The 16,345-nt window shown below is 39.1% G+C and overlaps 1 protein-coding gene across 12 annotated transcripts in view; it reads right to left on the bottom strand.

The window, feature by feature from the left end:
* TASOR2 (transcription activation suppressor family member 2) overlaps nt 1-16,345 on the bottom strand; it is a 79,507-nt gene that overhangs the window by 26,575 nt on the left and 36,587 nt on the right. For 8 of the 12 annotated variants that reach the window (XM_055296411.2, XM_063610013.1, XM_063610011.1 and 5 more), the window contains 6 exons: nt 13,963-14,063; nt 13,212-13,315; nt 10,880-10,952; nt 10,714-10,776; nt 6,604-7,323; nt 2,336-2,578 (listed from right to left, as the gene is read on the bottom strand). In XM_055296411.2, the coding sequence (XP_055152386.2) occupies nt 2,336-2,578; nt 6,604-7,323; nt 10,714-10,776; nt 10,880-10,952; nt 13,212-13,315; nt 13,963-14,063 (1,304 nt within the window). The remainder of the gene's footprint in view (nt 1-2,335; nt 2,579-6,603; nt 7,324-10,713; nt 10,777-10,879; nt 10,953-13,211; nt 13,316-13,962; nt 14,064-16,345) is intronic. The other 4 variants (XM_063610016.1, XM_063610015.1, XM_063610014.1 and 1 more) reach the window with 2 other exon arrangements.

Here is a 16,345-nt window from a genome sequence, read left to right as displayed (position 1 = left end):
ACATTTTGAAAACTTTAAATCTTCTGGGCTCACTTTTCTGCCAGTATGCAATTATATACCTCCTCCCATTAATCAATTTGTCAATAAACATCTGAAGCCAATTCAGTACAACAAATTCAAATGACACTGCTAGGAACACAAGATGTTATCTATTCTCAGAATGTTTACAAATTGGAAAGATTGGACCAAGACACGTCAAATGATTTGAAAATAGTATGAATTAAATCATATAATGTTCTCAAATATCCCAAAGAAGTGAGAGATTAGCTAGAGTCAGAACATGAGAAAATGCCTCCCTGTGGGGATAAATCTAGCTGCAAGCCCCTGACGGGCAGAGGATGCGTGGGGGAGGCGCAGATGGCCCACAGGGGAAGGAGCATGGTGGCAACAGCAGAGGCGCAACGCAGAGAGGTGAGGTGCAGCCCCACCATAAACTCCCAAGAGAGACAAGGAGAAGAGCTCGAATTTGGTACAGAAGCCAACACTGTAGCATATGGTTTTTGAATGACATGATGAGTTTTCAAAAAATCTTCAGTCATAAAACAATCTGAAAAAACTTGAAGAATCTCAGGGTATGCTTAAGTTAAAAAAACAAAAACAAACAAAACCCCAAAAAACAAACCTGGCTGGGCGCGGTGGCTCACACCTGTAATCCCAACACTTTGGGAGGCTGAGGCAGGCAGAGCATGAGGTCAAGAGGTTGAGACTGTCCTGGCCAAAATGGTGAAACCCCATCTCTACTAAAAATACAAAAATTAGCCAGGTGCAGTGGCATGCGCCTGTAGTCCCAGCTACTCGGGAGGCTGAGGCAGGAGAATTGCTTGAACCCGGGGGGCAGAGGTTGCAGTGAGCCAAAATCGTGCTACTGCACTCCAGCCTGGTGACAGAGTGAGATTCCATCTCACAAAAAAAAAAAAACAAAAAAAAACAACAATCCAATTTCTTTCTCTGAATTCTCACTCTCTGTGAGATACTAACATCTAGTAATAGACGAGGGAGAAAGTAGAATCAGGAAAACCAGACAGAAAACTCATAGAAAGATAGGAGGGAATGAAGTCTCTTTGTTAAACAAAACAAAAAAAATAACACGCACACTACAAAAGAATCAATACCAAAGAGGAAAAAAATTAAGGAAAGTAGATCCAGGAGGAAAGCTGGTATTTGTCTCACTAAGGTGACAACGAAACTTTCTAGTAAGAGGTTATGTCTACCAGTTGAAAATACAAAACTAGAGCAGTTCATGTGACTAAACTTGATTCTTCACTTAAGCAAAGTTAAATCAGTAAAACTACTTTTAAAATTAATGCCTTTTAAAACCAAATATAGGATTCTCAGCCGGGCATGGTAGCTCATGCCTGTAATTCTAACACTTTGGGAGGCAAGGCAGGCAGATCACTTGAGCTCAGGAGTTCAAGACCAGCCTAGGCAACATGGCGAAACCCCGTCTCTCTCTCTTTTTTTTTCTGAGATGGAGTCTTGCTCTGTCGCCCAGACTGGAGTGCAGTGGCGCTATCTCGGCTCACCACAACCTCCACCTCCCAGGTTCAAGCAATTCTCCTGCCTCAGCCTCCTGAGTAGCTGGGATTACAGGCATGTGCCACTACGACACATGCCTGTAATAGAAACAGGGTTTCTCCATGTTGGTCAGGCTGGTGTGGAACTCCTGACCTCATGATCCGCCCACCTCAGCCTCCCAAAGTGCTAGGATTATAGGCATGAGCCACCACGCCTGGCTGAAACCCGGTCTCTGTAAAAAAAAAAATACAAAAAAATTAGCTGAGCATGGTGGTGCGTGCTTGTAGTCCCAGCTATTTGAGGGGGCTGAGGTGGGAGGATCCCTTGAGCCCAGGAAGTCAAGGTTGCAGTGATCGTAAAGTGAGACCCTGTCTCTAAATAAATAAATAAAACTAAATACAGGATTCTGGATTACTGACAGTTTTGGACAGTCTGTTTATAATTCCCTTTAGATAAACTTATAATCTTCTATTTTTAAAATTGATAATGGTCCAGAAAAATAATGCCAGATACTACTTGCTTCTGCATTTAGTCATAAATAAGGCCATTTATACTTTAATGCTTGTAGACAATTCATGTTCAGGCTTTTTGCAAAGTAAAAAGTAGGCTCTATGTTTTTGAAGGTTTGAGCCTTTGTACCTTCCTAATTTATTTACATTAGGAAACCAGTTTACTTATTTTTTTTCATGTCTGAACTGAAAAATACAGAAAAAATTATTGGGACATTTCAACTGCTCTTACACTATTTCAATAAATTATCTTGCCCTCTCTGTTAGATCTGTATTGGGGTGTTTAAATTTATAGGAAGAGTATTTCTTACCAGGTTGTAGCTGCTTTCTGTTTCTGGGGTTCTCATTGCCTCTTACTATATTTACTCTTTGTTTTTGTGGAGATTTCTTCACAGGTGGCTTAGCCCTTGGAACAGTTTTGACTGGAGATTTCGCTTGTTTCCTTGCCCTTTTAGCATTTGTTGGCACTGGAACATCTTTAGAAATAGGAGCTTCTTGGTTTTTCCTATCCAATTTGGTTTTCTGTACAAACTGTGCAGTCAGCACTTCCGCACCTTATGTAGAAAAGACATCATTTTTGTAAGGGGTAGGGGCCCAGATACTTAGCATAGCTTTTCCATTTTTTGTTTTGTTTTGTTTTTATTCTGGGGGCAGTAACTTTAGTAATGGGGAATAAACTATGAAGTTCCAGGTATTTAATTAAAAGATTTTAACAAATCAAAAGTTAAATATTCTCACATAAATATAATATGAAGTTGCTAAGTATCTGCCTATATCCCTATCAGATGAAGAAGAAAAAGATTAGAGTAATAACTTTGTAACAACTGAAAAAAAAAAAGAAAAAAAAAAAAACAAAGCAAAACTTTGGGCTGGGAGTGGTGGCTCACACTTGTAATCCCAGTATGTTGGGGGGCCATGATGGACGGACTGCTTGAGCCCAGGAGTAGGAGACCAACCTGGGCAACATGGCAAGACACTGCACAAAAACATAAATTAGCAAGGAGTGGTGGCATGTGCCCATAGTCCCAGCTACTCGAGAGGCTGGGGTGGGAGGATCACTGGAGCCCACACCACTGTACTCCAGGATGGGCAAGAGTGAGATCCTGTCTCAAAAAAATCTTCATAACCTTTCCTGACTAATGTGACAGGTAAGACTGAATATGCTAGATCACAGCCCCAGGATATAGATATTTATGTTTAAACAAACAGCAGCACAGCTTCCATAAGGTGATGTGGTTAAAACTATAACCACACTGCAGAGAAGAGTTGTATAGAGAGCAATATTATATATTTGGAGAGCCATTATATATTTTACATTACTACTTGTAAACATCTAAATTTTAATACCATCTGAAAAATAATCTTTTAAAAGATGGGAAGCCTGAGGAAAGTGTGCACCTGGTTTTATTTCTAACAAAATCTACTATCTTACACAATGATGTCTCTTAGAAGCGCTCTGCTTTGCTTCTCACATGGTACAAAAATAGCTAATGGTGGAGGCAGATGGGAAGAAAAAGGAAATACTAAACACCTGCTTATAATGCACAATAGAAAGCGTTTCAATCTTTTAAGAGTTAAAATTAAGCCTCAAAGATATCATGAAATAATCACACATATAAATGTTGGCAAATATTTTTAAATTACATTATACAGAAAACACTACTTCTCACTAAGGACACTAAAAATGATATTAAACAGTTTAAGAAACTGATGAGTGTTAGTGAAATGTAAGAGAAAAAAGGAGACCCATTTCATTTCATTCTTTTGGGGGTTAGGGAAAGGAATAGTTTTAAAAATGTTTTCAGAATATCTTAATGCTGTACATTTCAAGTCTGATTATTTTCCTCCCTACCAAATTATTATATTAATAAGTACTAAAGAAGCATTTTTTTTTTTAACAATAAGACTTCTTATTACACTCTAATTACATTTTCTAAAATCTTCAGCATAGGGAAGAGCAAAAAAAAAATAAATCAGGAAAACAGTTAAGACTAAATTAAAAAGAAAAAGATTAGACAACCAAGACCCAGGGGGAAACTTTCTAATATTTGTACAAACAGAAAGGGAAGATATTCCCAAGTACTCCCAGGTGTTGGGAGAAAAAGCAAAGAAAAATGAAATAAAGTGATCCTGCATGGATTGTTTTGTTTACACGGGACACTCAATACCATGCTTCTCAAACTGAATGCAATTAATCCACTGGTGGGTTGTAAAATAAATTCAATGTGTCACAACTAGAATTCTTTCTTTTTTTTTTTTTGAGATGCAGTCTTGCTCTGTCACCCAGGCTGGAGTGCAGCGCAGCTCACTGCAACCTCTGCCTCCCAGGTTCAAGAGATTCTCGTGTCTCAGCCTCCCAAGTTGCTGGGATTACAGGCGAGCGCCCCCATACCTGGCTATTTTTTGTTTTTTCAGTAGAGACAGGGTTTCACCATGTTGGCCAGGCTGGTATCGAACTCCTGGCCTCAAGTGATCCACCCGCCTCAGCCTCCCAAAGTGTTAGGATTATAGGCATGAGCCACCACGCCCAGCCCAGAATTCTTAAATGAAACAGAATAGAAGGTATCAGACTGTATTACACATAATTTTTTTTTGAAATGTTTGTTCCAGTCATGTATGAATTTGTAGGTACTGGAATATAATATCAAACATATTTCTTACAGTGGATATAATTAAAAACATTTGAGAAACAGTGACAATTTATGTTGAGTTATAGACAACTGATTCAATACCTTAAATTGGTTCACGCAGAACAGTATGGTTGGCCTGGAATCTATTACAGATCGTTGTATAGTCTGGTGCACTGCTTTATACTACCATACTTTCCACTTACCCTCCTAAATACGCACATCTCCACCCCGTTCCTCAAGCCACAATAAACCAGAAACCACTATTTGTGAAGCCACAGGATAAAACCAAGGCTGGGTACAGCGGCTCACGCCTGTAATCCCAACACTTTGGGAGGCTGAGGCAGGAGCATCAGTTCAAAGTCTAGCCTGGGAAACATACTAAGACCCCATCTCCACAAAAAAATTTAAAAAATTAGTGGGGCACCCCTGTAGTCCCAGCTACTCCAGAGGCTGAGGCAGGAAGATCACTTGAGCCCAGGAGTTCGAGACCGCAGTGAGCTATGATCATGTCACTCAACTCCAGCCTGGCTGACAGAGAGATCCTGTTTCTAAACAAAAACACAAAACTCCAAACAAAAAAAACTCCATAGGGTAAACTCTGAATTATTTAGAATCCTGGGATTACCACATCCTAGATGTTTCTTCTTTAGGCACCAACATTTTCAAATTCAAAATATTACAGATTGGCTTGGCAAACTTTTCTGTGAGGGGCCATAGAGTACAGACTTTCAGCTTTGAAGGTCATGTGGCTTCTGTCACAGCTGCTCAGCTCTGCCAACGCGGCATGAGAGCAGCCAGAGACGACACAGGCACAACCGAGTGGCCCCTCGGCCATAGTGTGCTGCCTTCTTCTCCAAAGGAGTCACCCATATACTTCCCTACTCTTTTACAGAAAATACAGTAAAACACAATTTGAGATGACTCTAAGCCAAAGTCATATGATTTGCTGTCCTATGTTCACTGAAATACATTTGCCAATACACTAAGTTGTTAAGACATTTGCCAATACACTAAGTTGTTAAGTCAGTCATATGGTTTGCTGTGCTATGTTCACTGAAATACATCTGCCAATACACTAAGTGGCTCAAGACTCTAATTCTCACTCAATTTTTCAGGGAGCATCAAAACCACATGAAGAATCCAGGTGCTCACGTAAAAACTCTGTGATACACATAAAGGATTAGAAACTCTGCCCCAGACTACTTTACTTGCCTGGAGGTCCCAGGCATTTCCCTCCTCTTTATAGGTGTTGAGGCTGTCAGCTATCATGGTTTGCTGGTACTGATGTGCCTGATTTTAGAAGAACCTCTTCTACCTCCATTTGTGAAGAAGATGGCACAGAAACTAGATGGTTGTCTTTCTTAGAATGGAACACACACGTGAGCGGTTTTACAAGTGGAACATAACATGTTGGTGGTGGGTAGGCTTTTGAGGTATCTTGGTCTTTCCTATTTCTTGGTTTTCAGTTGCTATCTCAATCAGTGCTTGTCAGGCATTAGGAGGCATACAAATTGCCTGGAGAGAAATGATGGCGATTCTAACAATCTTCTAACTGATGCTGCAAAGCTACAGTCCACAGGGACCAAGACAGCAAGAGGGATCGAATACGACAACTATTATTATTATTGAGATGGAGATTTGCTCGTCACCCATGCTGGAGCGCAATGACATGATCTCGGCTCACTGCAACCTCTGTCTCTTGGGTTCAAGTGATTCTTGTGCCTCAGCCTCCCGAATAGCTGGGACTACAGGTACACAAGACCACATCCAGCTAATTTTGTATTTTTAGCAGAGACAGGTGTCACTGTATCGGTCAGACCGGTCTCAAACTCCTGACCTTAGGTGATCCACCCACCTTGGTTTCCCAAAGTGCTGGAATTACAGGCATGAGCCACCACGACTGGCCACAACTATTACTATAATAACCCACATAAATAAATCGTGCTTACCTCTTTTTCTTTTCTGAGGAAACTGTCCTTTAACTAACTTAAGAGTTGTTGGAGAGTCCGAGCTGTTGTCTGCTCTGGAAACAGGTCTTTTGCGAAAGGGGCGGCACAAGTTCACCTTTTTACTCTGCACCACGTGGGGCATGCGGGCCTTCCTCTTAGGCTGCACTCTCAGATTTGACGCTGGACTCAATGGAACCACAACTCTCTTCTTTGCTTTCAACATTTCTTCAGAATCCTTTTTCATTTCAGTTTCTTTTCTCAATTCTGCCTCTGAGACAAGAAATTCAGGATCTGGAGTCATAACTAAAGAAAATCCAGCATCACAAATTCCATCTGAAACACAAGGAGACTGAGGATGCTCTGCTAACAAGTCCAAAGCAGTAGACACTTCCAAAATGTAAGCACTAGGGTCTGAAAAATAAGAGTTCAACTGAGTTAAAGACTCTGAAGGGCACTTTTCAGCTGGAGGAATCAAGTCAAAACCACTGGGCAGTTTCCCCAAGAATGTAGGGTCTTTCATTCTATCCTGAGGAGCAACAGTCAATGAAGGGCTTCTGTCCGCCTTGTACAATTCTTGGAAATGATGCTTTACTAATGTGTTTGGATGGATTCTTTCTTCAGGAAGTGATTTCTTTGTTTCTAGCAGGGCACAATTAAGGGCAGGTATAATAGGTATCACCTTCATTGAGATGTCATCTTCAACTTTCAAATCTTTTACCCCTAAAATATATATACACATATTAAACATCTGAAGTTTATATTTTAAAAACAAAACATTCTGGAAAAAAAGCTTTAGATTTCAAAATTACGTGATGGTTAAATATGTTATAGTATTTCAAATGACAACCTAAATGGCAATTAATAGAAGACTTACAGGTACATTTAACAAATATATCTCCATATATTTGAAATTACACACACACACACACACACACACACACACGCTGAACTGAAAAAGAATCATCTAACATGCAATCACTAGGTTAGAACAAGTAAACTAAACCCTGCCTCCAGTTCCATCTCACCTAACAAGGAGCTCATGAGCTCAACGGTTCATCACAGCAGTACCACTGGCCTTTAGAGCTGGCAGATTTGCTTTCGTACTTTTTCTTATTTTGTTTTAAAATGTATCTTACTGTAGCTGTACCTTATTGAACTCACTTCAAATTCTTTTCAGAAGTTAGTGCAAGTCAACTGAACTGAAAAAAGTAGAAGCCCTAAATAATGCTGGAATCTCACTGGAATGATTATTGCTAACTTTATCACCTTTTCTAGCAAATGAAATAAAAACTTCTAAAACTGACTAGTCTATGTTTCACCTCCTGTCCTTAGCCCATGCTTTGACTGAAGTGCTAATTTTTTCTTTTTTTGCAAATGCATAAAGGAAACAGTAAAAGGGAAAAAAAAAAAGAGAAAAGGTCTGGTCCCTATGAACTGGGTAATAAAATCCTAGAAAATTTCAGAGTTGTCAGTAATATAACGCCACAAGAAACAACAGCTTTCAGGGCCTAGTAAGAGAAAATAAAAATTGTACCATTCTTTTTAAAGAAAAGTAACTTCAGAATGAAACACAAAGTTAGTTCTTGTTAAATACATTAGCACTATAGTGGTTATTAGAAAAAGGAAATGAAGGACAAATAACAGTAAAAAGGAAAATGTGGCCAGATATCAAAATAAAAATTTTTGTATTTTTTGTAGACATGGGATTTGTCATGTTGCTCAGGCTGGTCTTGAACGAGTGGGCTCAAGTGATCTGCCTGCCTCAGCCTCCTGGAGTGCTGGGATTACAGGCGTGAGCCACCACTCCGGGCACAACGTTTTTATAAATCAAATTGTTTTAAAGTTATTACTCTGGTCTTTTCGTTTTTTTTTTTTTTTTAAGTCAGAGTCTTGCTCTGTCACCCAGGCTGGAGTGCAGTGGTGTGATCTCATCTCACTGCAACCTCTGTCTCCTGGGTTCAAGCAATTCTGTGTCTCAGTCTCCCGAGTAGCTGGAATTATATGCATGTGCCACCACATCTAGCTAATTTTTGTATTTTTAGTAGAGATGGGGTTTTCACCATGTTGGCCAGGCTAGTCTACAACTCCTGGCCTCAAGTGATCCACCCGCCTTGGCCTCCCAAAGTGCTGGGATTACAGGCGTGAGCCACTACGCCCAGCCACTCTTTTTCTTCTTCACCTGATACAAGTATAGGCAAACAGTCAGCAAGTTCATATATTTATGTGAGAATGTTAAACTTGCGCTTTGTTAAAATCTTTTAATGAAATACCTGAAACTTTATAGCTTACAACTAAAAAAAATAAATAAATAAAATGAAATTAGAAATCTTACAGGAGCCAGATCTGGAGTTAGCTATTAGACCCTGAACAAGTTCAACTCTGAGTTTCTTCATCTTTGAAATCACTGTAAGAGTACTTATTTTATGGATTGCTAAATCTATTACTTCCACCACAAAACCTGACATGATAAAATGCTTGAAAAATGCAAACAGTCACTGCCAATTATGTTATTATCATGGGTAATGTTTTGCTTGTTCCAAAGATGTGATGCCTAGGAAAGCACAGTGTTCTGCTTTAAGTAACTGAATTATTTTTATTTATTTATTTATTTTTTTAAATTTTTTTGAGACAGTCTCCCTCTGTCGCCAGGCTCACTGCAATCTCTGCCTCCCGGGTTCCAATGATTCCCCTGCCTCAGCCTCCTGAGTAGCTGGAACTACAGGCACACACCACCAAGCCCAGCTAATTTTTTGTATTTTAGTAGAGACAGGGTTTCACCATGTTGGCCAGGATGGTCTTGATCTCCTGACCTTGTGATCCACCTGCCTCAGCCTCCCAAAGTGCTGGGATTACAGGCGTGAACCACCACGCCTAGACAGTAACTGGATTTTTTAAAAAAAACTTTAAAAACATTTTTATATTGGTTATAGCTTTATAAATACTATATAGAGTTTTATGTTTAAACACACACATTGTGATTATAAAACAAAGTGACTTTTTTTTTTTTTTTGAGACAAAGTCTCACTCTGTTGCCCAGGCTGGAGGGCAGTGGCACAGTCTTGGCTCACTGCATCCTCCGTGTCTCGGGCTCAAGCGATCCTCCCACCTGAGCCTCCCAAGGAGATGGGACCACAGGTGCAACCCACCACACCTGGCTAATTTTTCTCTATTTTTTGTAGAAACAGGGTCTCGACATGTTGCCTAGGCTGGTCTCGGAACTCCTGAGCTCAAGAAATCTACCTGCCTCGGCCTCCCAGAGTGCTGGGATTACAGGTGTGAGCTGCCGTGACTGGTCAACTCTCATTTATTTATTTGTTTAGCAAATATTTATTATTTTATAGGTGCCTGGCATTGCTAGGCACTAGGGATACGGTAGAATACAAGGAGGGTAGGCATTAAATAATTATACAAATAAACATTTAAACTATATGGAGGATAAATAAGCATAGGAGTCTAAGGTGAGCAAAGAGTGGTGATGGGAACAAAGAAAGTGATAGTGAAGCCGAGCTTGACAGATAGGAGGAAGAATAAGCTAGATTAGTGTTTCTCAATCTTTTTAGTCATCCTCCTTCCTAGCCCTTTTAGAGCCATTTTTCCCCCAAATTGACCTCCAAAATTTTAATACCACATATACACTGCATATCTGTTTATGCACTGTATGAGTAATTTTTTTTGCCCCCAAGAGCCAAATTTTGGTCCTCTGGGTGGATCAACATCACAATAAAAATGTATGGGCTTGATATGAAAAGGACTAATAGATAAGGTCCAGATAAGGAGAACAGCACCTATGAAGACTCTGAGACATATTTACAGGAGAGACGATGGCAAAATTCAGTAACAAATGAATTCAGTTTTAGACATGCTGAATTTAAGGCACCTTTGAGATATCTCAGTGGCAATGTCAGTAGACAAGTGGAGATATGGGACTGAGGCTCAGAGGGAAGCATAAACCTACAAGGGAGGTCAAGAAGGGTGAACCAGTGATGTTAAGAAAAGAGGTATTTAAGAGGAAAAACAGTTAACAGTGTCACGTGCTGCTGAGAGGTGAAGTCAGATGAGGACTAAATACATCCAACAGACAGAGTGAGCTGGAAACCACTGTATCCTCACCTGTTGACAGGGGTGAATGAAATAAATGTAACCCATGCAGACCCATCTGCTTGCCTCCAAAATCTATGCAGAATGAGAATCAGAAGAAGAAAAGTTAGGTTGTTGATCTTATAAAGCAAAAGTAAACATAATGAAAAATATTTTTTCCCAAAACAGTTGTACATACCTGGTTCTGATAGTAAGGCGGATGATGTAAGTAAAATGAAAAACCCTCGATCTTCTAAGCATTTGATGATTGCCTTAAATATAAAGGAAAAATTCAGCTGAAGGAATATTCTGCAATCCCTCTTTTCTCCCTTTACCCATACTCATTAGTGAATATTGACCGCAAGAAAAGAAAAAATTCTGCAAATGTTATGGGAATCAGGGTAATTCTGTCCCCAGTATCGGAAACTTCAAGTTCCTTAGCTGAAATAATCTTGGCCCTGTTGGGGCTATGTAAAATAACGAGAACATGAAGGGTTAGTTTTAGGACAGTGCTCGAGAACATGGCACATCAATCAGAAATGACTTATTTTTTTCGCTGAGACAGCTGACATTTCATACCACTGCCTAAACAGCCAATATGTTACCATGTAACCATTATAAACTCAAGACGAATCAAACCTGTAAGTAGTATCTTAAGCTCATATTTACATGAAAATTATCCCAAAACGCTGAATCTAAAAAGACTGCAAGATACCATTCAATAAAAGACTTCTTTCTACGCATCTTAAGAAATGGAAAATAACAGAGAATAATCAAGTTCCAGGGCAACAAGAAATACAGATGAAAATGAATTCTTCCTCTTTTGTTCCCCTCTATTAGTCTTCAGTGGACTCTTGAGCTCAAGAAAAAAGTCTTGAAATTTTAATGCTTTCAGTAACTGGGGCACTTGTGTCCCCAGGCAGCAGAAGTTGTCTAAAAGCTGTTGTTCTAAATCATGAATTTAATAGTTTTTCTTTTCCACTGCTTGCCATTTCAAAAATCTATATATACATAAAAGATAAAATCTAATATTCGTACAATAATTTTTCAGTTAAACCACTTAAACAAAATATACCATTTTACAGAATAAAACATTTGATTTCAAAACTGAGGTGATAAGGCTACAAATATAAATCAATGTATTATTTAATCACAATGAATATACAAAATAAGACTTTTCTAATTATTACATTACAATTAAGTTATGACACTAATATCTCACTCACAAAAAGAATCACTACTTTGAGTTTCAACAAGATTCTATGAGAGCCCCTATGTGTTGTATGTCACATGATGACTTACGTATTTGTCTCCTAAGCTCCTTGACTTACAGGAGCTATGATTTAAGAGCCTATTTCCTTAAGAGACAGGGTATCACTCTGTTACCCAGCCTTCAGCGCAGTAGCACAGTAACAGCTCACTGCATCCTTGAACTCCCAGGCTCAAGCTATCCTCCCACCTCAGCCTTCGGAGTAGCCAGGACTACAGGTGCAGGCCGTTATGCCTGGCTAGTTTAAAAAAAAAGTTGCCTAATTTTGGTAGAGATAAGGTCTTGCTACGTTGCCCAGGTTGGTCTCAAACTCCTGGCCTCAAGTGATCCTCCCACCTTGGCCTCCCAAAGTAATGGGATTATAGATGTGTTCCACCATGCCAGACTTTAGGGACTACACTATTTTGTATCCTTGCTTCTTGCCCCTCCTGCCCAGTATGTGAATCATCCTTTTTTTTTTTTTTTCTTTTTTTTTTAGACAGTCTTGCTCTATCGCCCAGGCTGGAGTGCAGCGGCACGATCTGGGCTCACTGCAAGCTCCGCCTCCCAGGTTCACACCATTCTCCTGCCTCAGCCTCCCAAGTAGCTGGGACTACAGGCGCCCAACACCACATTCAGCTAATTTTTTTGTATTTTTTAGTAGAGACAGGGTTTCACCATGTTAGTCAAGATGGTCTCGATCTCCTGACCTCGTGATCCGCCCGCCTTGGTCTCCCAAAGTGCTGGGATTATAGGCGTGAACCACCATGCCTGGCTGTGAATCATTCCTTTGTCCAGTGTATCTATGCTGTAGATGCTACCCACCCTCTGGGGGAATAGTAGTACTTCATAATGCCTGCACCACCTACCTGATTCATCACAAGGAGTACTCAAGTATAGTATAATAATTAAAATATTTTGAGATGGACAGTCCACACGCCTATAACTTCTCTTACAGTATATTGTTGTAACTATTCCATTTTATTATTGTTGTTAATCTCTTACTGTGCCTAATTTATAAATTAAACTTTATCATAAGTATGTATGCATAGAAAAAAACACAGTATACATAGGGTTCAGTACTATCCACAGTTTCAGGCATCCACTGGGGGTCTTGGAACATATACCCCACAGATACTGTATTATATTAATAATATATAAATAAATATTAAACATGAAACTCCTTTCAGCAAATTAAAATGATTCCATCTAGGCACAACTAATACATACATATCAATTTAAGAAAAACACAATAATTATATTTTAAATTAGTGATGCTTACCAATTGCTTGTTTTTAATACATTCTGTTAATTTATCTATATTTTCCCCTTGTCTGTTTGACAGTTCTACCTCATACAAATTGAAGCACAAATCTTGAAAACAGACTGTAGAGAAAACCAGAAAAACATTTCTTATTTTTAATATGCTATTATGTACTTATAGTCAATCTGTTCATTTTATATCTTGCAAAAATGAAAGAACAGAAATACTACTCGAAAACCTTTATCATTTACTGTTCTTGGTTATAAAACTCCCTCATAAAACAAAATAGTTATTTTAAAACAATGCTCTTATTTATACTGACACTGCTATAGGATTAACAAGACAAATACAAATACATACTACATGAATAAACGTCAGTGCTCCATGAATTAACCTAAATGACCAAGAAATTTCCTTCTCATGGTTTTTGAGTTTAAAAGTACATCTATAAATAAAACCAACAAAAACTCTGTCCTCAAGAGGAATAGTTACAAGTTTCCAAATGCTTTTAATATCTGTTTGCTTAATTGCATCAGTATTTCTATATTAAAGCTAACCTTTGTCATCTTAGATGAAACTACCTTTCAGTTTCTAGTTGGCCTCCAAGGAACTGAAGAAAATAGTTAACTCTACAACTTTCTTACAAAAGACTCTTTTAAGAGTCACTTATGATGAAATAGAAGTGTGCATGTGTGAATGTTTGGAAGAGAGCAGAAAATAACCAGAACAAAGCTCAGGACAAGTAGCGTGTTATTACATTTCAACAGACCTTTCTGCTCCAAGTAATTCTGTTTCCTAAAGGCAGCCTCTGGTAGTCTTTTTTTCAAGGAAGACACTTTCATTACATATTTAAAATCTAGTTCCTGTGGTCTAAAAAACAACACAACAATATCAAGCAGAATAATAAACAGTGGATCTAAATTTTCGTCAGTTTTGGTTTTCTAATATAAATGTAAACAAAAATATAACCACAAAAAAGACCTTAAACTGATAAGCTCCAGGTTAAATAATATGTATATTTTTAAGTAGTACAGATTTTCAAATATATGACCCATAAACCATGGTCTGCAAATATGTTCACATTTTCTGAATATGTGTATTTTCGGTACAGACAAAATACCTAGATGTGTCAAAAAATTATGTACACAGGAATAAGGAATAAAAAAAAAAATTATGCTATTTAAGAGTTATTTGCCAGGCGTGGTGGCTCATGCCTGTAATCCCAGCAACTTTGGGAGGCCGAGGAGGGCGGATCATGAGGTCAGGAGATTGACACCATCCTGGCTAACATGGTGAAACCCCGTCTCTACTAAAAATACAAAAAATTAGCCAGGTGTGGTGGCAGGCGCCTGTAGTCCCACCCAGCTACTCAGGAGGCTGAGGCAGGAGAATGGCGTGAACCCAGGAGACGGAGCTTGCAGTGAGCGGAGATTGCGCCACTGCACTCCAGCCTGGGCAACAGAGCGAGACCCCGTCTCAAAAAAAAAAAGTTGTTTCCTGACTACTTTTTCCTTTTTTTGTGTGTGAGATGGAGTCTGGCTCTGTCACCCAGGCTGGAGTGCAGTGGTGCGATTTCGGCTCACTGCAACCTCTGACTTCGGGTTCAAGTGATTACCCTGCCTCAGCCTCCCGAATAGCTGGGATTACAAGCATGCGGCACCACGCCCAGCTAATATTTGTATTTTCAGTAGAGACGGTGTTTCACCATATTGGTCAGGCTGGTCTCCAACTCCTGACCTCAGGAAATCTGCTCACCTTGGTCTCCCAAAGTGCTGGGACTACAGGTGTGAGCCACTGTGCCCGGCACTCTGTTTCCTTTTTAAAAACTCATTTTAAAATGCTTTTACACTTATACAAAAGTTGCAAAAATAGTACAAAGAATTCTTTAATACCCTTCATCCAGATTTCCCAAATATTAACAGTATACCGTTTGCTTTGTCATTCTCTGTCTCTATACACACGCATTATTTTTTTCTGAATCTTTTGGGAGTAAGATGCAAACCTGATGCCCTTTTATGTCACATACCTCTCTGTGTGATTCCTTTAAACAGGAAATTTTTTCTTTTCTTTTTTTAGATAAGGTTACACTCTGTCGCCCAGGCTGGAGTGTAGTGGCGTGATCTCAGCTCAATGCAACCTCCACCTCCCAGGTTCATGTGATTCTCCTGCCTCAGCCTCCCCAGTAGCTAGGATCACAGGCACGTGCCACTACGCCCAGCTAATTTTTTATATTTTTACTAGGGACAGGGTTTCGCCATGTTGCCCAGGTTGGTCTCAAACTCCTGGACTCATGCAATCCTCCCGCCTTGGCCTCCCAAAGTGCTAGGATTACAGGCAGGAGCCACTGCGCCTGGCCCCTAGGAAATTTTCTTATACAACCCCAAAGCAATAAGCAAAATCAACACATTCACAATGATACGATACTATGACTTAACCTACATCTTATTCAAATGCTGCGAACTGTCTCACTAAGTTCCTTCACAGAAAAAGAAAACAATTTCCAATCCAAGATGCCACAATGCATTCAGTAATCACGTCTCTTTAGTCTCCTTTAATCTGGAACAGTTTTTCAGTCTTTCTTTACTTCAATGACTAGGGCATTTTGAAAAATATAGACGATTTTGCAGAATGCTCCTTAATCAGGATAGGTCTATCATTAACTTAACTGCTTAGTTAAGATGGTATCTGCCAGTTTACTCCACTGGTAAGTTTGCATTTTTTTCCTTTCTGATTAATAAGCAAGTAGTGGGGAAATGTTGTAAGATATGCAAATATTATTAAACTTTCACCTGCTTTTAGCATACACTGGTTGATTATTATGGTGTTGTCAAATGCTGATCTTCTAATTTATCAATCTTTCCACATTTATTCGTTGCACTCTATAATGAGGAAGAACTTTCCCTTCTCTCCTATTTGCTTATTCACATAATTTTTATGTTGTGGGTTATTATACTCCTACCTCTTCTTTAAAAAGGCTGATAGGAAAAAAAAATGAATCCTTACAACACATCAGTTTTCACCTTATATTTCAATTAAACTATGACTATTTCTTAATGGTTTTGGGTACAAACTAAGAACAAGATGAGCAAAAAAGATTTCCTAAGATGTTCTTCACAGTTCCCCAGGAGAAAATATTAATAATGATAATTGCT

Source organism: Symphalangus syndactylus, chromosome 10 (assembly GCF_028878055.3).
Source record: "Symphalangus syndactylus isolate Jambi chromosome 10, NHGRI_mSymSyn1-v2.1_pri, whole genome shotgun sequence".
In the NCBI taxonomy this organism is placed as follows: Eukaryota; Metazoa; Chordata; class Mammalia; order Primates; family Hylobatidae; genus Symphalangus; species Symphalangus syndactylus.
Note: the sequence above shows the minus strand (reverse complement) of the source record. Positions and strands in the feature narration are given on the sequence as shown.